Source organism: Poromitra crassiceps, assembly GCF_964638095.1.
Source record: "Poromitra crassiceps genome assembly, chromosome: 10".
Lineage (NCBI taxonomy): Eukaryota > Metazoa > Chordata > Actinopteri > Beryciformes > Melamphaidae > Poromitra > Poromitra crassiceps.
The window spans coordinates 43,953,235-43,978,460 of record NC_139631.1 but is presented as its reverse complement, the minus strand read 5'-3'; the positions used below and the strand labels follow the sequence as shown (position 1 = coordinate 43,978,460).

Below are 25,226 nucleotides of genomic sequence, written 5' to 3'. Positions count from 1 at the left end.
GCAGCATAACATATTGTCTATCTGCAGCTTCAATACAAAGATAACATGCTATCAGCCTTTAAACAGCCATATTAGTCAAACCAGTTCTTATACTATTAGGGATGGGCATCGAATTTCGAATTTTCGAATAATCGTTGTTATTATCAAGGTCGACTTTTATTATTGAAATTCGAAATTCGAAATTCGATTTTTTTTTTTTTCTTTTTTTTTTTTTTTTGGAGTGAAATGTTGCATTGTCTCCCCTGATTCTAAGTATAGTCAAATCGCTTGGTTTGAGCAAGTAAAACAATTTTTATAAGCATTTTAAGCAAGGTTTATGGAAAAATGAATGGCGGATGAAATCCCATGAAGAGGGAGAGGGGGTGACTTTGGCACCCCTTTGGCACTCAGACCTGAGCCTACTAAATATTTAATGAACCACTCATGATTGTCAAAACTGTTTTTTATTTTCGAAAATGTCAATGTCATGTAACATGTTCTTTACTTCAGTGGTGCAATGCTTGTTTGAGCTAAAAATCCACAGCAGAAGCTTTTTATATTAATTAATAAAGCCGTAGACTTAGAATCAGGGGAGACAATGCAACATTTCACTCACAAAAAAAAAAAAAAAAATTTTTACATTTTTATTTTTATTTTCGAATTTCGAATTAAATTCGAATTTGGCCAGCGAATTTCGAATAGTGTTTTTGCTAGAAATGCCCATCCCTAATATATATACAGTATATATCGTGGCATCGTCATGGACAGGGTGGGGGCAATAACTAATTATTTATTAAGTCGCTGCGGTGCTGTATGCGTTCACATCATTAACAACAAGACAGCTGAGCTCTACATGAGACCAGCGGGCTTGGATAGGCTACTATTAGCCTCTGTCTGTGCTACAGCACAGAGCCGGGTGACTGAAGTGGCTGTCACTACCAGCAATTTGAACGGCGCAAAATAAACAACGTTACAGATCCTCACCAACAACAACGTGTGTGTGTTGAATTTAACTAGCTGGTAGAAAACTGACTGAATTACTGGCTGATATAACGCTAGATTCGCGTGGACTTTTGAACCTAATGTAATGAGAGAGAGAGTTGAGGAGAAATGGCTATAGAAACGCAGCTGCTGTATCTGGAGCGACTCCAACTTTCACTTTGGAATCAGGCGAGTTAAATTCACAGTTGAAGACTTGTACTCACTTTGGGTTGAAAACAGGAAAGAACGTGAAGTTTTTTCTTTGTCTTAAAAAGTTTTCACAACACAACTGACTTCTCACGCGCGGGGAACACCCCGGTGACATTAAACAAGTGTACCCAGTTTAGAGAAGCAGTAGAGCGGAGGAGGGGGAGGAGGAGGGGGAGGGGAGGCTTCTCTGAACTGAACTGGGTGCGCTTGTTTAATGCCGCCGGCGCGTCCTCCACGCGTCACGGTAAGTGGACTTGGCCTTTTTTATTATTAAAACGGCACACTTTTAATTCAAACAGATAATTAATTACGATGATCCGATGTAGAAGGCTCAGAGGTCGACGGGGGGTCGGCCCATCACGATGGTCGATGCCATTGTCCATTGTGCCAACCCTAATATATATATGTTTATTCGTCTTTTCTTTTCTTTTCTTTTCTTTTCTTTTCTTTTTTTGTTTGTTTATTCTTTGTTCTTTTTTGTTTGTTTGTTTGATGTTTTTAATCATTTAAAACCAAAACCTGTACAATCGACTTGACGTGGGACTAAGTGGGAGAATTTTTTTTCTTTTCAGATCACTATTGCATCATATTCATGCACGCAACTTATTTGAAGACAATTTGTTGTGGATTCTGTTACGTTTCTTTGCTGCTGTTTTGCCCTTTACTTGGGTGTACTGGGTATACCCCAATTGTTGATGGCATAAAACCATTGTCTGAAATAAAACAATAAAAATATTATACGTATAATTGTGTGTGTATATATATATATATATATATGTATATATATATAGTGCAACAGTAGATATATTGAAGGAAAGAGGTTTGTTACTGAGGGGGAGACAAAAGTAGGGATGTAGGAGGACAGATTCTCACCGACCACAATAGCATATAGCATACTGCAATAAGTGATTTTTGTAGGTATAAACAAAGGTAGAAAATGTTTTCCCCCCTTCCTCTCAGAAGCACAGGCTGTCCAGACCCTGGCTGTGGTGTTGGATAACGTCTCAGACAGCCTGTCCAGAGATCTGCTGTTGATGCTGGTGGAGAACGTTTCAGGGCTGGACGAGAGGAACTACAGCCTGGAGATCATCTGGGAGGCCAACAGAGCCGTGGTCACCTTCAACAGCCCCACTGGTAGGTACCAAACAACACCTGCAGTTACCATGCTGCAGTCACAGACCTGCCACAAATCATGCGCGATGGGAAGAGTACACACATTCTTTACTGAAATAGAAGTACAGTTAAGCATCTAAAAAAAAGATGTAAAAAAAAGATGAGTAAATGTAGAAGGACTGATTCAACTTATTTACTCAAGTAAAAGTAAAAAAGTACAGGTTCTGAAATGTAATTAACACATTCACTGCCAGCAGTTTTTTTTTTACTGTAGGTAGCTTCTGCCAAGTTTTTTTTTTGAGGATTCTGGCTCATCTTTCAAGAGCCGAGGATTATTTTCTGCTAAGATTTTGTGAACACAAAATATCTCAAAAGAACTACCGTAATAGAATGTGTGCTTTCTCTGTCTAAAAGAGTTAGTTTGTAGAGTTAGTAGTTATGTAGGCATTAGCAGTTGAATACAGCATGGTTTCAGCGTCTGAAAATTTAAGCTGAGATAAATGGCTTTTTGTGAAATTCGATAGAACAGTCACTTTAACCATTTATTTTTGGCGTAAGACGTCAGACATCTAAACAATAGTTTTGAACAGTAATTTCCTCCATAGCAGCACCCTCACCCCCCTCTCCTTCAAACTCCTCCCTCCGTGTGTGTTCTCCTCCTCCCTCCGTGGCTGCAGCGGTACAAGCGAGGCTCTGCCTGTCTGTGCTGCCTGGCTGCTGGCGGCCGCTCTTTGGGCGAGTCTGCATGGGGCTCGTTCGTTTCGGTTGTGAGCTCAGCTGGAATGAAGCTGCGTGCGATTGTGGGCTTTCTGCCGGTGTTTCAAAGTGTGTTGCACCCATAATCTATTATGCAAATTTGCAAACCCCCACCGCCAGCTCCCAGCGCGAAAGCGAAAGCGTTTTCGCCAATCCATTTTACAGTATGAGAATGGTTTCCTCGCGCGTTCCCCTGCAGTTTTGGCTCGGCTTTTTCTAGTCTGGAGAGCACTGTCGCCACTTAGTGGGTCGGTGGAATGGGTTGTACACGTTCGGTGGCTCCCATATTTTTATAGGAGACGTGGGGGGCGTTGATCCACGTCCCACCGTCAATTTTTTTTTTTTTTTTTGACGAGTTGACTCGTCAACGGCAGTCAACCGTTGGATTTTTTTTGACGAGTCAACTCGTCGACGGCAGTGAACGTGTTAAGTATAAAAGTAAGAAGTATTTCTACCGCAAAGCAAACTCAAACTCGCATCATACTGTATGAATATCATTCGGAGACTATTGAACTTGAAATAAATCCGTTCCAAACATGTTTTAACATTGATACCTGATGCAGCATTTGCGTGTATATCCCTCATTTGTGTGCATATCCCTTTAAGACCGTGAACCGCGTTAACGCGGTTCACGGTCTTAAAGGGATACACACACAAATGCTGCATCAGGTATCAATGGGTTAAGATGTATAAAGACGATACTTAAGACTGATATGCTTTTTCCACCAAAAAGGTGCACATAATGCACAAAGGCTGGGAGAGCGCGAGACAAGAGAGACAAACATTTGATTGTTTTTATCTGTCGTGCAAAAACTACAGTAACTTGCTTGTTTTCAAAATGTAAGGAGTAGAAAGTACAGATATTTGTGTTAAAATGTAGGGAGTAAAAATATAAAGTTGCCAGAAAAATAAATACTCAGTAAAGTACAGGTACCTGAAAATCCTACTCAAGTACAGTAAGTTAGTAACAAAGTATTTGTATTTAGTTACTTCCCAACTCTGCTGCATTTGCCACTGTAGGGCCAAACAGTGAACAGAAGTCTCTCAAAAATCTAATACAAGGAGCTTTCTCATGAGAAACTGTGTTGGTGATGAACTGTATCTACTGTATGGACTAACGTTCATGACAGTGGCTCAAACAAGGCAAGAGATATGCCTGTTACAGACTCTTTAGGTCAAGCCAAGGTGAGGTAGTAATACATTTCAAGATATCGTATGTACGTTTTCTAATACCTTTTACTCCTTCAAAATGATTTCTGACATCTGACAAGTAAATAATAATAATAATGGAAAATAATTGAATGGTCATTCAAAGACTATCATACTAACACAACAACCAATCATTTTTTTCCCCACTTTTGTTTCTTCAAAATGTGGAAATGTCATTTTGAATGAAACCCTTCACATACAGTAAGTAAACTACAATATGCAATGAGACTATTGTGGAGGAGTAACAGATATACTTTGCAGATGTGGAGAGGTTCCTGACTGTGAGCCAGAGCAGCGTGAAGCTCCAGAGACACGGACTGAGCGCTCGCCTGCTGGAGGCAGCCAAGAGCGTCAGAGTGGAGAGCCTTCCTCGCACCGTGGTGAAAGGTAACAGCATCCTAACACATGAGTGGAGAGTCTTCCTCCCACTGTGGTGAAAGGTAACAGCATCCTAACACATGAGTGGAGAACCTTCCTCCCACCTTGGTGAAAGGTAACAGCATCCTAACACATAAGTGGAGAACCTTCCTCCCACCATGGTGAAAGGTAACAGCATCCTAACACATGAGTGGAGAACCTTCCTCCCACCGTGGTGAAAGGTAACAGCATCCTAACACATGAGTGGAGAGTCTTCCTCCCACCGTGGTGAAAGGTAACAGCATCTTAACACATGAGTGGAGAGTCTTCCTCCCACCGTGGTGAAAGGTAACAGCATTCTAACACATGAGTGGAGAGTCTTCCTCCCACCATGGTGAAAGGTAACAGCATCCTAACACATGAGTGGAGAGTCTTCCTCCCACCATGGTGAAAGGTAACAGCATCCTAACACATGAGTGGAGAGTCTTCCTCCCACCATGGTAAAAGGTAACAGGATCCTAACACATGAGTGGAGAGTCTTCCTCCCACCGTGGTGAAAGGTAACAGCATCCTAACACATGAGTGGAGAGTCTTCCTCCCACTGTGGTGAAAGGTAACAGCATCCTAACACATGAGTGGAGAGCCTCCTCCCACTGTGGTGAAAGGTAACAGCATCCTAACACATGAGTGGAGAGTCTTCCTCCCACCATGGTGAAAGGTAACAGCATCCTAACACATGAGTGGAGAGTCTTCCTCCCACCATGGTAAAAGGTAACAGGATCCTAACACATGAGTGGAGAGTCTTCCTCCCACCGTGGTGAAAGGTAACAGCATCCTAACACATGAGTGGAGAGTCTTCCTCCCACCGTGGTGAAAGGTAACAGCATCCTAACACATGAGTGGAGAGCCTTCCTCCCACCATGGTGAAAGGTAACAGCATCCTAACACATGAGTGGAGAGTCTTCCTCCCACTGTGGTGAAAGGTAACATCATCCTAACACATGAGTGGAGAACCTTCCTCCCACCATGGTGAAAGGTAACAGCATCCTAACACATGAGTGGAGAACCTTCCTCCCACTGTGGTGAAAGGTAACAGCATCCTAACACATGAGTGGAGAGCCTTCCTCCCACCATGGTGAAAGGTAACAGCATCCTAACACATGAGTGGAGAGTCTTCCTCCCACCATGGTGAAAGGTAACAGCATCCTAACACATGAGTGGAGAGCCTTCCTCCCACCATGGTGAAAGGTAACAGCATCCTAACACATGAGTGGAGAGTCTTCCTCCCACCATGGTGAAAGGTAACAGCATCCTAACACATGAGTGGAGAGTCTTCCTCCCACCATGGTGAAAGGTAACAGCATCCTAACACATGAGTGGAGAGTCTTCCTCCCACCGTGGTGAAAGGTAACAGCATCCTAACACATGAGTGGAGAGTCTTCCTCCCACTGTGGTGAAAGGTAACAGCATCCTAACACATGAGTGGAGAGTCTTCCTCCCACCATGTTGAAAGGTAACAGCATCCTAACACATGAGTGGAGAGTCTTCCTCTCACCATGGTGAAAGGTAACAGCATCCTAACACATGAGTGGAGAGTCTTCCTCCCACTGTGGTGAAAGGTAACAGCATCCTAACACATGAGTGGAGAGCCTTCCTCCCACCATGGTGAAAGGTAACACCATCCTAACACATGAGTGGAGAGTCTTCCTCCCACCATGTTGAAAGGTAACAGCATCCTAACACATGAGTGGAGAGTCTTCCTCCCACCATGTTGAAAGGTAACAGCATCCTAACACATGAGTGGAGAGTCTTCCTCCCACCATGTTGAAAGGTAACAGCATCCTAACACATGAGTGGAGAGTCTTCCTCCCACTGTGGTGAAAGGTAACAGCATCCTAACACATGAGTGGAGAACCTTCCTCCCACCATGGTGAAAGGTAACAGCATCCTAACACGTGCAAATCTGCCTGATGGCTCATGCTCCAAAATAGCCAATCAGAGGTGAAGACCAGAATCAGAATCACTTTTCTTCCTAAGGAGAATAAAAGTATGGTAATTTGTTTTGCCACAGAGATATCGTTTCTAATTCTAACAGGAATTAAATAGCAAATAAATAAGGTTGTCATTGCCCCAAAGTGCAAAATGACCACAAATGTCCCAAATTAAATGTGTTAGTTAAGGAGGAGGTGGTGTTGGGGGGGTTTATGTCTGTAGGACAGGTAATGCAGAAGTCATGGTTTGCAATAGCAGGAAAGAAACATTTTGAGCTATTTATTTATGTGACTAACGCAGCCAATTACCATCATTTACTCATGTCAGTACTTCTGGCTAAATGGTTTTGAACAGTTTTCAGATTTCAGAATATGCAAAGCAGAACCAGCATCACTCCGTTGCACAACATTTGACTTGGTGGTATTGGTCAAGAGATGTAGTACTACAGTACATACTGACAAGCATGATAGTACAGTACAGGACAACAGGACCTTACAGTACATACGATACAATGCCAGGGCACAGCACAGGCCATGCCTGGCAATAGACAATACACCAGGGATACTCAACTTGCTTTGCCCGGGGGCCACTTTCGTGAAATGATAGAAGGCCAGGGGCCAGTTAACACATTGAGTGCCAGCCATTTTTTCATCCTGTAGGTAAGTTGTGCCAGGGTTTTTTTTGAGGATTCTGGCTCATTTTACAAGAGCCGAGGATTATTTTCTGTTAAGAATTCATGAACACCAATCATCTAAAAATAACTAATAGAATGTGTGCTTTCTCTGTCTAAAAGAGTTAGTTTGCAGAGTTAGTAGTTATGTAGATATTAGCCGTTGAGTACAGCATGGTTTCAGCGTCTGGAAATTTATTCAGAGATAAATGGCTTTTTGTGAAACAGTCACTTTAACCATTCATTTTTGGCATCAGTAAGACCGTCAGACATTCTAAACAATAGTTTTGAACAGTAATTTCCTCCATAACAACAGGAAACACCCCTCTCATTCAAACTCCTCCCTCCGTGTGTCTTCTCCTCCTTCCTCCTGGCTCTACAGCGGGCGTGTCAGAAGCGCGTTGCTGCTGCCTGCCTGCCTGCCTGCGTGCCTGCCTGCCTGCTTGCCTGCGTGCGGACGCTCCTTGTGCGAGTCAAGATGGGCCGGGGAATGCGTGGGCGATGGGCAGATGTTGATTCTGGCCTTTCTGAGGTGTTTCAAAGTGTGTTTCACCTATAATCTATTTTGCAAATCGCTCTCCGCTCTCTGTGTGCTGCTGCCTGCGCGCGGCCGCTCTCGGGCAAGACAAGTCTGAAATGGATTACTGTAAAATCGCCTCGCCATTTCCTTGAATGGCTTGCTCCCGCGGCAGTTTTTTCTTTGATTTCGCTCGTCTGGGGGAGCACTGTCAACACTTAGTGGGTCGGTAAAATAGATTATACACATTGTCTTGCTCCAATAGTGATCTCGAAGATGTAAAAGTTGTTGATTGATGTCCCACCGTCAAAAAAAAAAAATGTTTATGTAAGACGAGATATCTCGGCTCTGGCACTCAAGCGTTGGATTATGTAAGACGAGATACCTCGGCTATGGCACTTAACGTGTTAATAAACAAACAATATACATTTTTCTGTAGCGGATTGTAGGTTTTTGGGGTGTCAGCCGGAGTTTAGTCTGACAATGTTGTGCACACCGGATAGTTAGTTAGGTTAAGTTAGTACATACATAAGTGCCTGGGTAGCGAGCAGACGGCGGTATTTGACAATTATTATTATTAATTATTATTGATTATTGATTATTGAAAGATATTCCATATTCCAGACTGAAATGCTATAACAGAAGTTAGTATTGACCAGAATGACATGAACATTTGGACACTTATTCAGCAGGTATCTTGCATGTTGCGTTCAGGTGCACTGTAAAGAAATATATATATATATTTTATTTTATTTTTGCAATTCCATCGCGGGCCACACAGGGGGCATGTGGCCCGCGGGCCGCCAGTTGAGTATCACTGCAATACACTATACATATCACTCTATGAAACTTGTATAATTTGCATTGCTTTCAACACATGGGGAAGACTTATACTATTGCAGTTAGAAATTCAGGTATTTGCTTTTTATATTCCTTGTAAGTTGCTGTAACCACGTCTGTATTCCTTTACAGAGATGCTGGAACTCTTCTTTGAGAAGAGCTGGGTTCTGCCAGTCAGTATCACCATGATCCCAGAGGAACAGGCTGCCACAGTCACTTTTGATGACCCTGAAGGTAAAAAGCTGTTCTTTGAATTGGCTCCAGCTCTGTTGTTCGACCTACTGTTCCTTAAAGTGTTTTATTACTTTACACTTAATTCAATATTAATTAAATCTATTAACTTCCCTAACTATTATATGATTATATTCCCGTTATTGCTGCAGTTGTGAGAAGCATTTCCAAGACAGAAGACCATGTTATCTGCAGGGCCCCAGTCAAGCTGTATCCGTACTACGAGTGCCTGGGCACAGCCCTGTATGGCAAAGACAGACCACGATGGAAGATGCCTGAGCCTTTCACAGAGAGCGTTCACCACGTTGTCTGGAAATTCCTCCTGATGAAGAAACGGTTAAAACGCATCAATGAACAGATGAGTCCTTACTTCTGCAGTGTGGACTTAGACAGACCAGAGGTGAAACTCAGCCCTCTCCCCACCTTGTTGAGGCAGAAAGGTCTTACTGCAAGACATGTGGATGAATGGATGGCCAACGCCTTGGAGGCGTTCCGTCAGCTCTTAGCTCAGTATACAGCCTTCGAGTGTGCAGCGAACGCTCTCGCATGGAAAGCAGCAGAGAAAGAGGTCCGCTCGGTGGTGAGAGAAGACGCCGTCCTGGTGATGGACGCATCCAGGCAGATGTTGACCGTGGCAGGCCGGGCTGACGACATGAAAAGGATCAGGGCTCCTGTGGAGAACATTGTTCTTAGGGCTGTGAGTCAGATGGAACGGCAGAGGGATGGTGTTTCAGAGGTGATGGACCTGTCCCCTGCTATGTTCTACATCCTGAAGCAGGAGGGGTTGCAGAAGGCAGCATCGGACATTTCTCCTGAGTTGATCCTCAACTACCAAGAAGACACCAAGAAATTAACCATTTCGGGACTTAGCGTAGAGGTTTATCAAGCAAAGTCTTGGATCTTGGAGAGGAACATGAAGATGAGTAAAAAACAGCTGAATGTGGACCCACATCTCCTAGACTTCCTCCAGACAGTGGATTCCATGGAGATGTCTCAGGACCTGTTTACATCCCAAGGCATATGTGCCGTCTACAGCACAGAGAGCAGAGGGGTTCTCCTGACAGGAAGCTCAGATAGCGCCCTTGCCGATGCTGAGAGGAAGGTGAAGATGGTTTTGTCCCTGCAGACTCTGGATGTGGAAGATCCGGAGGTGATGAAAATGCCCAAGTGGATGGAGTTGAACCAAGAACTTTTAGACACCTACAACTCCTCAAAGAAGAGAACAGTGGTTATCCAGACCCACCCAGAGAGAAGAGACAAAATAACAGTGGTCGGCTTCCTTAATCCAGTGAAAGAGGTCAGCCGCAGCCTGGATGAATTTCTTGTGAATTACTCACGAGTTCAAGAAGCCCTTCGTGTCAAGTTCTGCGCTGTTGTTCAGTTCATTCAGGAGAGAAAATCACAAGACTGGAACAGTATTGCCAAAGCCGGTGAGGTGACAGTCCATTTCGATTCCAGGAGGCCAAGAATCAACATCTCTGGTGCTCGTCTTCACGTCCAAAAAGCCAAGGCCGCTTTTCAGGAATTGGCTGCTTCTCTCTTCACCGACGACTTCTCAGTTGACAAACCCGGTGCTAAGAAGTACTTCCTCACTCAAGGAAGCCAGTTCCTGTCTACAATAATGAAAGAGTTCAGCTGTGTGGTAGTGCTGCGTCCAGAGAATGAAGAGGAAGAGGAGGAAGAGTACTATGAGGAAGAACATAGCCTTGGAACATCGTGCTACTGCAAAGTGCAGACAACCAGTGGTGTCCTGGTTTCAGTCAGCAAGAAAGACATCTGCAGCTTCAACGTCGACGCAGTGGTCAACGCAGCCAACGAGGACTTGCAGCACATCGGGGGCCTGGCCAAGGCCCTGCTCGACGCCGCAGGACCACAATTGCAGGAACAAAGCAACGACTACGTCTCCAAAAATGGCCGCCTACGTCCAGGTGACGCCATGGTAACGGATTCATATAAGCTGCCTTGCAAGTATGTCGTACATGCGGTCGGTCCCCGGTTCTCTGATTCTGACAAGAACACGGCAGTGTCGCGTTTGAAGCTCGCAGTTAAAGAAAGTCTGAGGCAGGCGGCGGCATTCAACTGCTCCACTGTTGCTTTGCCGGCAATCAGCTCCGGTGTGTTTGGCTTTCCCCTGGAGCTCTGCGTTGAGACCATAGCTCAGGCAGTGCGGGCGTGCTGTGAGAGTCGCGGAGGTCTGGGCTCGTTGACTGAGATTCACCTGGTGGACAACAACGATAACACAGTGAGATCCCTGGCCAAGGCCGTCAACAAAGAGTTCTCTGACCTCAGACCTGAGATGTCTCTGCCACAGCAGGTCGAGGGAAGAGGCAGAGGGTCTTCAAGGTAAATTAAAGTAAAACAGATTATAATGACCTTTGTTCCATACTAGTGCTTATAAGACGCCGACACCATTAGGCAAGTTAGGCAGATGCCCCACCACTTTGACCCCAAAAATACTGTGTTTCGAAGACTGTTACAGACTCATTTGTAAAGCTAGAGTGAAGATACTGGTATCATAGAAGAGCTAACCATTGGTATCAACCATGTCATGCTAGCTTGTCGGGAAGGGGGCTAAATAATTCTCCAAAGTTAGGCTAAATGGCGAGGGGAAAACTGACATGGCCATTTTCAAAGTGGTCCCTTGACCTCTCACCTGAACATATCTGAATGAGAATGGGTTCTATGGTACCCACGAGTCTCCCCTTTACAGACATGCCAACTTCATGCTAATCAGGTTTTGGCAAAAACCATGCAGTTTTTAGCATGCAGTATAAATGTGTTATTTTCACCTATTCTATTTGAATATTTAATTTTACCCAGATATTCTTCTGTTAAATCCAACTGTAAACATAGAATGCATCACGAGCAGTGTTGGGCACTCATTACTAAAAAAGTAATATATTACATATTACTCGTTACTATTTTCAAAAGTAATATTATTACTTTACTTATTACTCCATGCCAAAAGTAATTCGTTAGATACTCGTTATATTACTTTTCCGTTACATTCCACACAAATGGCAATAGGCCTTTTTCACTGCAGCGATTTTGTGTCTAAAAGGCAGGAGGTAACACAGGTGCACCAAGATGTTAATTAGGGCTTCCAACTTCCAGTCCATTTAGGTGTTCCAGTGCTGGAGCCTTAATTAGTTAGTTGTGTATACTCTGTCTTCTAGACACAAATGGCCCTTGTGAAAAAGGCCCATAGCGTTTTTCTCATCAAAATGCAGACTTTGCGGTGCGAATGTGTGAACTAGGTCTATTATGTGCCGTTCCATTTAAACTAATCGCTTTGCCAGATCACAGCTTCCTACAGAGATGCTTGATGAAGAGCACACCTGGCTCAAAGTGATGACTGACAAGATGCAATCTTTTATCTTCTGTTTTATAGAATGCAGTATGCACTGCCAATGCAAACTCAATACGTATAGGCTACATGTTTGCTTAACAAGTTTGTGTCACAAATAACGTTAGCTCTGCAAAATTAACATTAACCTGACAATAATAACAGCAATGTTTGATGTCCACCAGCTTGTGAGTTTTTACGTTATCTCTGTATTTGAACAGTTTTCCGGTTTCTGTTGTGCTGTCCTCTCGTCTCGTAACGTTATCGTTAGGAAGTTTGAGCTCGTGTTTTTCACAGTGGAAAGAGTGTTAGTAGCCTACCTGTCCTGGACACCGTTTACATTTGACTTTGATGTTCAATCGTGTCACCTTTCTTCCCGACAAAAACAAAGTCATGGGAATATATCCGCAGCCACGGATTTTCCTCCTCGGCTCAGCAGGACAGAGAGGGAGGTGTCAGGTGTGCCTGCCTGCCTGTTGCCTGGTGCTCTGAATGGGCTCTGCGGTGACGTCACCTTGTTTTGGGAGCGTTAAAGCCATGCTGCTTGTGATCAGTGAATGCCGACTGCGTGTCGTTTTGCAGCGCAGCGGCATCACAGAATGGACTCAACAAAAGATGTAACGACTAACGTAACGAGCTCGTTTATCTTGAAGTAACTGTAATATTATTACTTATATTCTATAGTAATTCGTTACACTACTCGTTACTTGGAAAAAGTAATATTATTACAGTAACGAGTAACTAGTAACTCGTTACTTCCCAACACTGATCACGAGAGGATTTGTCCATGGAAATACCTACGAGACAAAACAGATGTAGCAAATGTCAAGGTTTCATGAACTAGCTGCAGGTGAAATTGTGTTTGTTATTTATCAGTTAGTCTCCGATAGGGAGTAGCAAAATGGAAATATATTGTTGTGACATTTTCAGAGATGATTACTTTAAACAATTCACAACTGCCAAATTCAGCTAGTGAGTCCCCTTGGGTCCTTTTATCCTAGGTGAGAACCACCATGTTTTAATGATGATTATTTTTCTCCTCCTAGTGGCTCTTGGACGAGAGGTCAGGGGGCACATGGTGGCCAGTCACCCAGGGGCCATGGGCTGAGCGACAGAGGAGGAGGACGAGGGAGAGGAGGAGGACGAGGTGGAGCTGGCTGGAGAGGAACTGGATCTCCGAGAGGCCTGGGAGCTCCGAGCCCCAGGGGAAACGTCAGGCCTGCTGGGGCAGAGAGAGCAGGGTAAGGGGGCATTATTTAGGCTCCTGTGATGCAGATTTAGGTTCCTGGAACTACATCTAAGAGGGTGGGTTACAATTTGTGGAATTAAATAATCAGAGCTGGAGTCAGGACCACATTAGTCCAAGTCACTTCCAAGACCAGGTCCAAATCCTACTGTATTCAAGAGCAAGACCAATGTTGTGCATGTCTTTCCAAATGTAAAAATCCTTACCCATCCAACAAATCAGTGCAAAGGATTTTTTTACAAATTAAGGCACAGAAGTTTGAGAATCATTACATGAAGTAAACAGGTTTCTACAGTCCACAATTTGTAGATAGACAGGAAAAGTTTGACATCAGCATCCCATAGTGGGAGCCAAGTCCAAGCCAAAATAGGCATGAGACCGAAATTCAAATTCAAGAGTGTAGTAGTAGTAGTAGTAGTAGTAGAAATGCCCTTGATGTCTGAATAACAAATTAATAAAAAATATTCTGGTCCCATTAAGACTGAACTTCCTCAGTGTGATGACATCATTCTTGAGTCACTCTCTCATTGGTTCTAGGTTCGGGAGGGTGGAGCAGGACAAAATCACCATGATCACACCAGAGGGTCTGAATATTGTTCTTAGGAAGGGAAATATCCAAGACCAGTTTGTGAGTACACACACTTATTTCCCCTTTTGATACCTTTTTAAAGCATTATTTAAATAATCCTTCAGATGAATTCATTAATATACGTTTACTACTAAAAATGAATGCACTCATGGAATTGTCAGGTGCTTTACATGAAAACATCCACTAGATGGCATAGCTGAGGTTTTCTGAAAAGTTCCTGGATAAGTCTGTATACAACCAACCTTGCTTTAGTGCATTCCTTCCTTTATCATCATTATTGCTAGCCCTTGGCTACCATTTTTCAGACTGGGCTTGGACGACATTGCCCTTGAACATCCGATTTTGAATGTGGTTTAATGCAGATGTTTGATAGCCAGAATAACACCCCAGACTACTGACTAAAACGATAGGTAATAGCTAGGGACTCTTGCTATCAGGGCTTCTAGACCAGCGGTTCCCAACCTTTTCCGACTCACCATGGTCCACTTGAAAATCTCAAAAATATACCCACATCCGTCCATAAAGAGTACGGACGCCAAATAATGCATTAACGATAAACGTAGCTGTCCATCAGCACTACACAGAAATATGAAACTAAAAGTAAGGGGCTGTCGGCAATAGGCTAATTCATTGATTACAAATTAAATTGTCTCATTCAACAATGGAGAAATGTATTCTCATAATAATAATAATGATTACTTCTTTGTTTTTATCACAAAGATCGTAATGTTTTGTGGCCCACTTGCAATCCCTGGGCGCTGCACTGCGGCTGCCCACTGCTCCTAGTTCTAGGAAGGTTCCTAGTAGAGGATGGGTCAAATGCAGAGGATGAATTTCCCCATGGGGATAAATAAAGGATAACTTAACTTAACTCAAAGTCGAGCTGAACCCAAAAATGACTTTTATTTTATTTTAGTTGAAATACCTGGGTATTCAGTGCACCTATTTAATAATATATGGCAAAAAAATCACAAAAATCTAATTTATTTAGTTTTTCACACTTTTTCACATCAAAAGTTAATTTTTCAAGATTTCATTCATAACAGTAATCTACAGTTTGCTGACGTCACCTAGTACTATCAAATTTCTACCCCATTTCAACCAATCATATCATGACATGGCAGCTGTCAATCAAATCTTCATTTCAGGATAATTTTCTCTTCCAAATGAAGGAGAAAATTGGCGACTAGTGCCTGTCATCTGGCAGAATTTCTAGCCCATAAACTAACTACTAACTTGGCCGATTGTAGGTAACATACAAAAAAAAGCAAACGGTAATGTCTAAAAATGCAAAGAAATGTAACTGGCTCTTAAACTCGCATTCCAGGATAACGTGAGTTAACGTTGTTAAGGCCGAAATCAGACCCAGTTCCCTCGGAGATTCCAGACCAACTCTCTTAAACACTCTTTAAAAAAAAAAAAAAAAAAAAACGACGATTTTCAGACGGCAGCCCGTCTTTATTGTCACACAACACACTACAACACATGCACGGAGGGCCACAACACACACATGCTGACGGTGGCCGGTGAAATTTGTCCTCTGCATTTGACCCATCCTGGCTTGTCCTTTCCTCCGGGGGGCAGGCCAGGAGCAGTGGTCGCTTTCTCGTACAGCGCCCGGGGACCGACTTCGGATGTTGTCGTCACTGGTCGGATGACGATGACGATCTGATCTTCTGCATGTTTTTAGTGGGGGGGGGGTTATATACGGAGGAACCCCCCTGGGGGAGCACGGGGAGAACATGCAAACTCCACACAGACAGAAAGGCCCTTACGACGAGATACCCCACCTGGGCAGTAGGCACTGAAGATATGGGGGGGAACACAACCACAGCGCCCACAGTGTCCCAGGCGAGAATCGAACTCAGGACCTTCTGACTGCGAGGCGACAGCTCTACCACTGAGCCACCGTGCCCCCTCTTCGCTCCGCACAAAAGGCAGCTGGCTGCCTGCTGCGGCTCTACTCGGTAAGCTCGCGTCAGCAGGCTCTTCCCGCGGAGAGCACCACATGGCCACAACACACTGAATCCCACTCGATTTGGGGGCGGAACACGCCAGGATTGGCCAAAGCCCAATCCAGTCCCCAGAATTGTCAAATAAAATAATCGACTTGCTACTATGACCCGCCTCTCAACCTGTCATCTCAGACAAGTTATGTTTTCAGTCTGAAGCGGACTCCGACCCACGCGCCACTTGGCCTTCGACTTTAACTATGCCTTCGCGGTCCACCAGTAAACCCTGGCCCACAGGTTGGGAATGGCTGTTCTAGACTATTGCTGACCTTGCTTAGGTTATGGATTCCTAAATCACTTCCTAAACTCACTTGAATAGATGTGCTTTTATGTGATGACATTTTGGTGAAATGGCTGTAAAAATACTGTAGGTTCACTGATGCAGTGTGCCAGAGGAACCACTGCGTCACTCTGGGTTAACGTGTAAACTCACTGTACCACTCTTGGGTTTTGGCCCCCCCAGACTGACGTTATCGTCAACACCATCTCAGAGAACCTGAATCTGAACCAAGGAGCCGTTTCCAAGGCAATCCTGGAGGCGGCCGGCCCTGCACTCCAGACGGCGGTAAGGTCGGAAGCCAGGGTGGCCGCGCTGCAGTACGGCGATGTCATCGTCACCGACGGCTTCAACCTGAAGTGTCAGAAGATCTTCCATGCTGTTTGCCCCTTCTGGGACAATGCAGCTGGCCAGGCAGAGAAGGTGAGTGGTTTCAATATGAGATCATTTTATCATCATTCATTATATTTTAGACAGCTGATACTCGTAACGCATGAGATCATGACATCACAATCACACCACAAATCCATTGGAACCACCAGTGGTTTGCACCAATCTGATGAGGCAGCTACAGGCGGGCTTTGGTGTGACGCCAGTGAGAGCGATAGACATGATAGACAGATGGTTCATCCAATTACCTGCCAGGTATTTTTTTTAAAGTGCCTGCCCTTTGGAACGACTCGTTCCCAGATGGTTATGTGAAAACAAACCGTCTTGGTTATGATACTCGTATCCTATCCATAGCCACTTCACATGACGTATCCTATCCATAGCCACTTCACATGAATGCAACAGTAGGGTAAACGTAAATTCTTCGTTGGTCCAATAGTAAGGACAGCAAGGGTTGTTATATTTTGTGAGAGCAGGGATGTAACGTGAGGAATCTAATCATACTTAGAAGCCAGGATTTAAACCAGCAACCTTCCAGGGGCAAGCCAGATTACGAGCAACATCCCAGGGGGCAAGTTATCTAGATTATCTGACATTGCAGTGTTTCCCACAGGATTTTGAGAATTTGTGGTGGGGGACCGCAGACGCCCTGGGGGGGTGCGGGGGCATGTTTTTTTTAAACATTTTAAAGTAAAATGCATGAATTTGGTGTACTTTGAGAAAGCTTAAGAGCAAAATTAAAAGGCTAGATCTATGAAGAACATGTCATCATTACTGTGCTGTGGGTTTACAATGACAAACTAAATTTCTCCCTATAGGTCAGGGATACTCCACTTGCTTTGCCACTTTCGTGAAATGATAGAAGGCGAGGGGCCAGTTAATAAACAAACAATATACATTTTTCTGTAGCGGATTGTAGGTTTTTGGGGTGTCAGCCGGAGTTTAGGCTGACAGTGTTGTGCACACCGGATAGTTAGTTAGGTTAAGTTAGTTGGGTTAAGTACGGTACATACATAAGTGCCTGGGTAGCGAGCAGATGGCGGTATTTGACAATTTAGCAGCTAAATCATAGATTATTAAAAGATATTCCATATTCCAGACTAAAATGCTATAACAGAAGTATTGGCCAGAATGACATGAACATTTATTGGACACTTATTCAGCGGATATCTTGCATGTTGCGTTCAGGTGCGCTGTAAAAAAAAGAAAAAAAAAAGTTTTTTTTTTGTTTTTTTTTGTTTTTTGGTCAACATCTTATTGTGGCGGCCCGCCACAAATTCCTTTATGTATGGGAAACACTGCATTGAAGTTATCACCATCCCCATGAGTTTATGGAACTTATTTTACCATCATGTTACTACTCTGTACCACAACTTGTCTCCCAAACACACTTGGTATTTCATGTTTCTTTTCTCAATGTCTTCATATCAGGAGTTAATATCAATCATCAGAGATTGCCTGGGAGGGGCTGAGAAGCTTCAGATGACGTCGGTGTCCTTCCCGGCCATCGGTACAGGCAACCTGAGCTTCCCCAAGGATCTGGTGTCCAGAGTGCTGCTGGGGGAGATCCAGACCTACAGCCGCAGAAGACCACAACATCTGAGAGAGGTGGCCATTGTGGTGCATCCCAGTGACAGCCAAACTGTTGATGTGAGTTTCCATTCTGTTGAAGATAGCTGGGTGTGTTTAACGGCTATGTCCTTATTTACTTTCCAGAGTGAGTAGTTGGTCGAGTAATTATGCTCAATTTTTCTCTGAATATTTGACGCAGATGGTTTATTGTTGTAGTGTGAATGCTTGAGCAACAGTGCATCGTTACTGTACGTTCTTTTTTTAAAGAGAACATACCGGATGGACAAACCCCGTCTTTATTTTCATCACAAACGACACACCACGCATGCACACATGTGCACGGCAGCCATTACACACACACACACACACACACACACACATGCAATCCGAGGCGCAGTGAAATTTGTTATCCACATTTGACCCATCCTGGCTCGTCCTCCTCCATGGTTCAGGCCAGGAGCGGTGGGCAGCTGCAGTGAAGCTGCCCGGGGACCAACTTCTTCCAACCGCCGCTGGGCAGACATCGATCTTCTGCATGTTGTTAGTGGGGGTCCATATCCATGTTATATGGAGGAAACCCCAGGGGAGCACGGGGAGAACATGTAAACTCCACACAGAAAGGCCCTTTTCATGAGATAGCCCACCTGGGCACCAGGCACAGAGGGCATGGGAAGTCATATCCCCAGTGTTGAGAGCATCCCAGGCGGGAATCGAACCCTGGACCTTCTTGATGTGAGGCGAGAGTGCAAAGCAAGAACGCTACCACTGCGTCACCATGCTCTAGATTTCCAGATATTCGCGATTTTCACCTCATCGCCCATTCGCTCGAGTTTACTTTATTTACTTTATTTTTCATTTGGCAGACGCTTTTATCCAAAGCGACTTACATCACATTTCAATACAATTCATTCAGAAAAATGCAAACAGTGAAAGCATAACTAAAAACACATACAATCAATAAGAGTTAAACGTTTCCGGAGGGGCCCAGGTGTAGCCCGAAAAGATACGTTTTTAGTCTCCGGCGAAATATCGGCAGTGTCTCGGCCAGCATGACGAAGGGGGGAAGTTCATTCCACTATTGAGGAGCCAGGGAGGAGAACAGTCTTGAATTCAGTCTTGAGTTAAATGAAGCGTTCCTTTCGCCTTGGTGTGAACGTACAGTTATAGTTCGTAGTTATCTAATGTAAATAACTATGTAGATTCTATAGTATGTAGTATAGACGTGTCAATCTAGGTGGAAAAGGGACCGAAAAGGTGATATGATCGCATAAAACTGTGTAGGTCTTAACAGCACTTTTTGCGCAACTTTCAAGAATGAGTAATAATAATAATAATAACTTAAATTTATATAGCGCCTTTCATAAAACCCAAGGTCGCTTTACAAGAGTGGGATACAGATAGAGGAGAGAGGGGGAGGAAAACCAAACAAACAAACAAAACAAACAACAGGGATGGTTGAACTAAACTGAACTAACTAATGTGGAAAGGCCATGGAAAAGAGGTGTGTTTTGAGGTGTGTTTTGAAACTGTTCAGGGTTGGGGCATTACGGGAGAGCGTTCCAGAGGGTGGGGGCAGCCACGCTGGAGGCTCTGTCCCCAGAGGTTTTGAGTCTGGTACGTAGTGAGTAGTGAGTCACTCAGTCAGTCAGTTATTTAGCTGTCCTGTCAATCTTCTAGTCTGGTTCCATGGGTCCAGCAACGATCATAGCAACAGCATGGAGTCACAGACAGACACAGCACAGGTGTAACCTTTGCTAGACAGCCAAAGTCATCGCTAATGTCGTTGCACCCTGCTCACCTTTGAAGGAGAATCACCACTCTATTGTGCGTGAAATAAATAAGAGCACTTAATTGCAGGGAACTGCAAAGTTTGTCACAATGTCACTGAACATGAGTCGAGCTGTGGGGCCGAGTTATTTCCTTCTTCCTGTTTGTGTTTGTCAGTGTTTTACCAGGAAGTTCAAAGGTCAGACCCAGGAGACCCAGGGAAACATCCCACATGAAGCAAGTGATTTCAACCAATCACCACGAAGACAGCCACCCAGCCAATCACAACAGTCCTCAGGTACTTCTCCCGGGAGGGGTTTTCCTGAACATGCATCCTCACTTTCTGCAGCATCCCGCTTTATATTCATACATTCATTCATTCATACATTCCTTCATTCATTCACTCTGCTGCAAGGGGCCAGCTCTGCGCTGCTGCGTGAGACTAGAGCCGTCTGGAAGCGAAAGAGACCAGGAGGGAATTTATTTTGGGAAGATGCTCTGAACACCACGCTCAGCAAGCCGTCTGGTGATCTGCTCATAAACGACAGAGTCCCTCGCTGTCCCTGCCATCTGTTTGACAATTTCCACCTCGGCTCTTATTGTTAGCAGTTCGCGGATGTCCATGTCCCTCCAGTTTGCAGCCATTTTCGTTCGTCTTTAGGCAAGGGAATTGAAAACAACAAACAAACAACAAATACACACTGACTCTAGCTGAAACTACACACAGCGTGTTCGGGCTTTGGCAGAGGGGCAGAGCGCACTGTTGCAAGGGAAAGGTGTACGCTGGATTTACAACACGAGACAAAATGATCAGATGCTGAGTGGGAATGCAAGATGCATGTAAATAAAACCACTTTTGTTATTCATTGCATTTCAGGCAGTCTTTGCGATGTGTTTATTGCGCATGTTCATATTGCGATGACGATGAAAATATGATTAATTGTGCAGCCCTAGTTGTAGAGAGCTGCAAACCCGAGGGTACCCTCGCGGGCCCCTCGGGCCTGGCCAATACGGGCTGGGGCCGGGCTTTTTTTTTTATTAATTGCTCTGAGCCGCCCGGGCCGGGTTCGGGCCCGTTTCAATAATAAAATAAAATGAAGCTGTATTACTCGCTTTATTTTACACAGCGAGTGAGACCAAGAGGAGGAGGAACGCACAGACACGCACACACCGTCCCCACACACACACACACACACACACACACACACCCTCACCGTGACGTTAGTCTGCCACTCCAGTCCACAATCCACCTCATGACATGTTTCGGTTAGCGTGCTGTCACTGGCAGCATAAAAAACAACAACAAAACAAGCCGCGTGTGTCCGTGTCGTGAGAGAGAAATAAGATCGATGGACATAAAACAAAGTTTGCGAGGGGAGAGTTAAACAGTCTCCACTGCAGTAGGGAAAGCTCATTTCAACCTGTTCAAAACGAACCCATCTACCATACATTGTGAGGACACTAATGTGACGTTATTCAATGCAGCTATAAACGGTAAGTCTGCTATTTTAATTTCGATATGCTGGAGTGACATAATGTTTCAGTTTGTGGGCATTGTTGCTGTTGGCAATTGTCTGGATTTTGATAGGCCACGGTAGCGTGTGTGAGAGGGGGAGAGAGAGACAGAGAGAAAGCTGCGGTGGTTGTCTTTATAGGCAACACAGTCTAGCAACGTTTTGGACCAATGAGTTCAGCAGCGCGGCAGCATGCACAGAGAGGGAGAGAGAGATGTGTCGTCATATCGTGATATTGATGTTGGGCCTTGCAACGGGCTCGGGCCAATTAATTTCATAACCCTGCATGTCACGGGCCGGGTCGGGCACGGGCCTGCATGTCACGGGCCGGGGAGGGCTCGGGCCGAGATTTCAGGCCCGCACAGCTCTCTATCTACTTGTCAGGGACAAGAAAACTGCAATCTTCTGGATTATATAGGAATGTTAGTGCTTAGTGTAGGTACCTTCCCATTTCATCCTCAACAGTGACAATCCACTACTGTTACCTAAGCTACTTGCTAGCCTGGAAGAATGGTTTTGGTGTTTAATAAAAAATAATAAAAGTAACACTCGTGTGTGTTGTGTATGTGTGTGTGTGTGCGTGTGTGTGTGTGTGCGTCAGCATCCTTTGGGCAGGTGTCGTCCCCCTCCCTTGGTGTGTACCAGATGCAGATGGGCCATCTCAACTTAGAGGTGTCATCTGGTGACATCACCAAGGAGACCAGCGATGCCATCGTCAACTCCTCCAACAAGGACTTTAACCTCAGTTCAGGTGACGGTCCCTCCCTCCTCACGGTGCTGTGGCTGGTGAAGGTTTAACTCTGGTCCCTCCCTCCTCACGGTGCTGTGGCTGGTGAAGGTTTAACTCTGGTCCCTCCCTCCTCACGGTGCTGTGGCTGGTGAAGGTTTAACTCTGGTCCCTCCCTCCTCACGGTGCTGTGGCTGGTGAAGGTTTAACTCTGGGGTTTCCCCTCCATGTGATACATGTCAGTCTCTTCCTCTAGTATCAAACACCATGCAGTCTGACAGTTTAATGCCTTGCTTAAAGGTGCTGGAAGTGATTTTTTTTAATAAGTTTTAAATAGCTCTACATTCTGACAGTCATCACTGATATAGTCAGAGTGTTTGGTCAGTAACGTGAGTCTCCCAGTCCCTCCGCTCTGCAGTAAACAGGAAATAAATGTGTGGAATCCTCTCTCCTGATTGGATAAGAGTGTAAGATGTATTTTCTGTATACTGCAGAGTGGAGGACCCATGTTACTGACCAAACACTCGCAGTCATTAGTGATGGCTGTCAGAAAGTAGAGATATTTAACACTTTATTTTTTATTTTATTTTTTTAATACCACTTACAACAAAAAACACAAGTAGCTTGTAGAACATAACTTAAAGGAACAGTTCACCCAAAAATGAAAATTCAGTCATCTACACACCCCCATGCCGATGGAAGGACGGGTGAAGTTTTTTTAGTCCACAAAACATCTTTAGATTTTCACAGCAAAACACTGAGATGCCAAGTTCACTTGGAAAGATGTCATTTATTGCTGCTTGGAAGCATTTTATTTATTTATTTTGCCCCATGTTGTTTACTTGTTTTACATAAGAAAGTTAGACCCCATCCACTTCAAATATTTAGGATGTTTAAAAAAAATGCAATGAAATCAGTGGTTAGAGCAGTGGTGGAGGGGAGGGGGTATTGCATATTTATGGTTACTTTGCCCGTTATACACATATTTAACAAGGTGACTAAAAAGAAAGGACTCTGGTCTAGTCTGGTGGTATAGCTAGTTTGAACTTGGAATGTCACCTCAATAACTAGCTAACCTAGACAACGTTTTAGCAGCAGAGCGCTAGGCTTCATAATAATTAGCTTCCTCCTCTATCTCTCTTACCTCTTTTTCACTGAGCTTCGGTATTATGTAGCCAGGAAGATGTTCTTTGGCTCCTAGTCACTGAGGTTTAACTCAACCAATCAGATTATTTGTGGCTCTGCCTCTGATCATTTGTTTGTAGAAGTTAAAGAGTAACTGCACTCAAACCCAAATGTTTGATGAAGCCTGACACCTAATGGTGAAAAATAGGCTACTGAACTGGCATTCTCTTATTGGAGGGTCTTTGTGCCAGGTGATGTCACCACCTGTTGTACTCTATTCATAGTATTCCCATGATGTCACAAGCATTTTCCTACCAATATGGAGCTATAATACACACAGCGCATTGGCTGGTTGTGTCACTTGATTGTAATCACCTGTTAATTGATTACAATCACCTGCTATTTTCCTACCAAGATGGCCGTGTGGTGATGTAACGGAATGCTATCAATAGGCCCTTTCCGTTTTGAAGTGGTAAAGCATGTGTAGCCAATAACATTAATGAGGGCCCTGGTACTGGAACACCTACACGGAATGGGACCATCATTTATGGTATTGGTTACACCTGTTTTACTTCCTCAGTTCAGTTCAGTACCCTACTTTTCACCATTAGGTGAGATGTCGGTCATCCTCTTCCACCAAAATATACATGTACTTTTGGGGGCAGTAAGCAGTGCAAATCAATTTTGGCATTTAATGTATGTTGTCCAAATAATATCTTAAGATATATTGAATGTTTTTGTTGTTGCACGTTTAAGTTTGTCACTGTGTTTGCTATTTTGGTGACATTTTTGTCATGTTCTGTGTAGAAGGTGCCTTTAGCTTTATACTTCACTGAAAGCTGCACCTGCACTAATACGGAGCTGTCAGATCTCAACAGTCTACATCGTTTCTACGTAAATAATAATTTAGTGTTTGTTGTTTTATTCTTCATATTTAACTCATAGTGAAGGCGGGGAAGTTTTTACTTCAAAATACCACTTGTTTTTTTGACAAATAGCAGTATTATCACAGCATGAACCTCTAATGCCCTTATTTCTCCCCCAGGTGTATCCAAGGCCATTTTAGATGCCGCTGGATTAACCGTACAGCTGGAATGCTCACAGAAGGGTATGTAGCATGTGCTGTAGCATGTCGGCTACTTTTCACATTCACTCGCTCCCTAACATTTACGCTACCTGCTGATAATTCCCATAAAGCACCGTGAGCCATGCTGTATTCTCACGGTATTCTCAAGTGTCAGATCACTCCCCTTAACTCATTCATGGCCAGTTTAGGACTGCCAATATTTAGCACAGGCCAAAGATTTTCATAATTGTTGGTCATCTTTCAAGACCCACAGTAAATTATCTATTAGCACCAAAGTGATTTGCAATAGCTCAAAATGAAGATGTACGTCTCTGGGTTCACCAGGGAAAAAAAAAAGTGAGCTTTTAGCATGTTCTGTACTCTACTTATAGCCCTTTATATACACCCTGTTTTCACCAAAAAGGTCTCTCTGACAAGATAAATTGCAGATATTGGCATTTTTCTAAATCACACAATCTCAGCCAGAACTCGCTCTCAATTCTTTTATTTTGAACTGTATTGACATCAGACATGTAAATATTATTCGTTATGACACAAATGAAAAAAAAAAATATATATATATATATATATATATATATACATGATGTGCTTTTTTTACATTCAACAATACAGTTTAGTGTGAGTGAGTGTGATCATAGAATAGAATGCAGAGATCAGTGTAGTCTCTCTCTCACACACACACACACACACACACACACACACACACACACACTCACACA

General features: G+C 43.9%; 1 protein-coding gene across 1 annotated transcript in view; it reads left to right on the top strand.

The window, feature by feature from the left end:
- The window catches only part of LOC310784084 (protein mono-ADP-ribosyltransferase PARP14-like), a 50,224-nt gene that overhangs the window by 11,810 nt on the left and 13,188 nt on the right, over positions 1-25,226 (top strand). Inside the window, exons 5-15 of the mRNA XM_083645060.1 lie at positions 2,131-2,304; positions 4,510-4,635; positions 8,757-8,858; positions 9,008-11,198; positions 13,248-13,442; positions 13,985-14,075; positions 16,512-16,748; positions 18,147-18,365; positions 20,232-20,352; positions 22,170-22,319; positions 24,466-24,528. Of these exons, the coding sequence (XP_083501186.1) occupies positions 2,131-2,304; positions 4,510-4,635; positions 8,757-8,858; positions 9,008-11,198; positions 13,248-13,442; positions 13,985-14,075; positions 16,512-16,748; positions 18,147-18,365; positions 20,232-20,352; positions 22,170-22,319; positions 24,466-24,528 (3,669 nt within the window). The remainder of the gene's footprint in view (positions 1-2,130; positions 2,305-4,509; positions 4,636-8,756; positions 8,859-9,007; positions 11,199-13,247; positions 13,443-13,984; positions 14,076-16,511; positions 16,749-18,146; positions 18,366-20,231; positions 20,353-22,169; positions 22,320-24,465; positions 24,529-25,226) is intronic.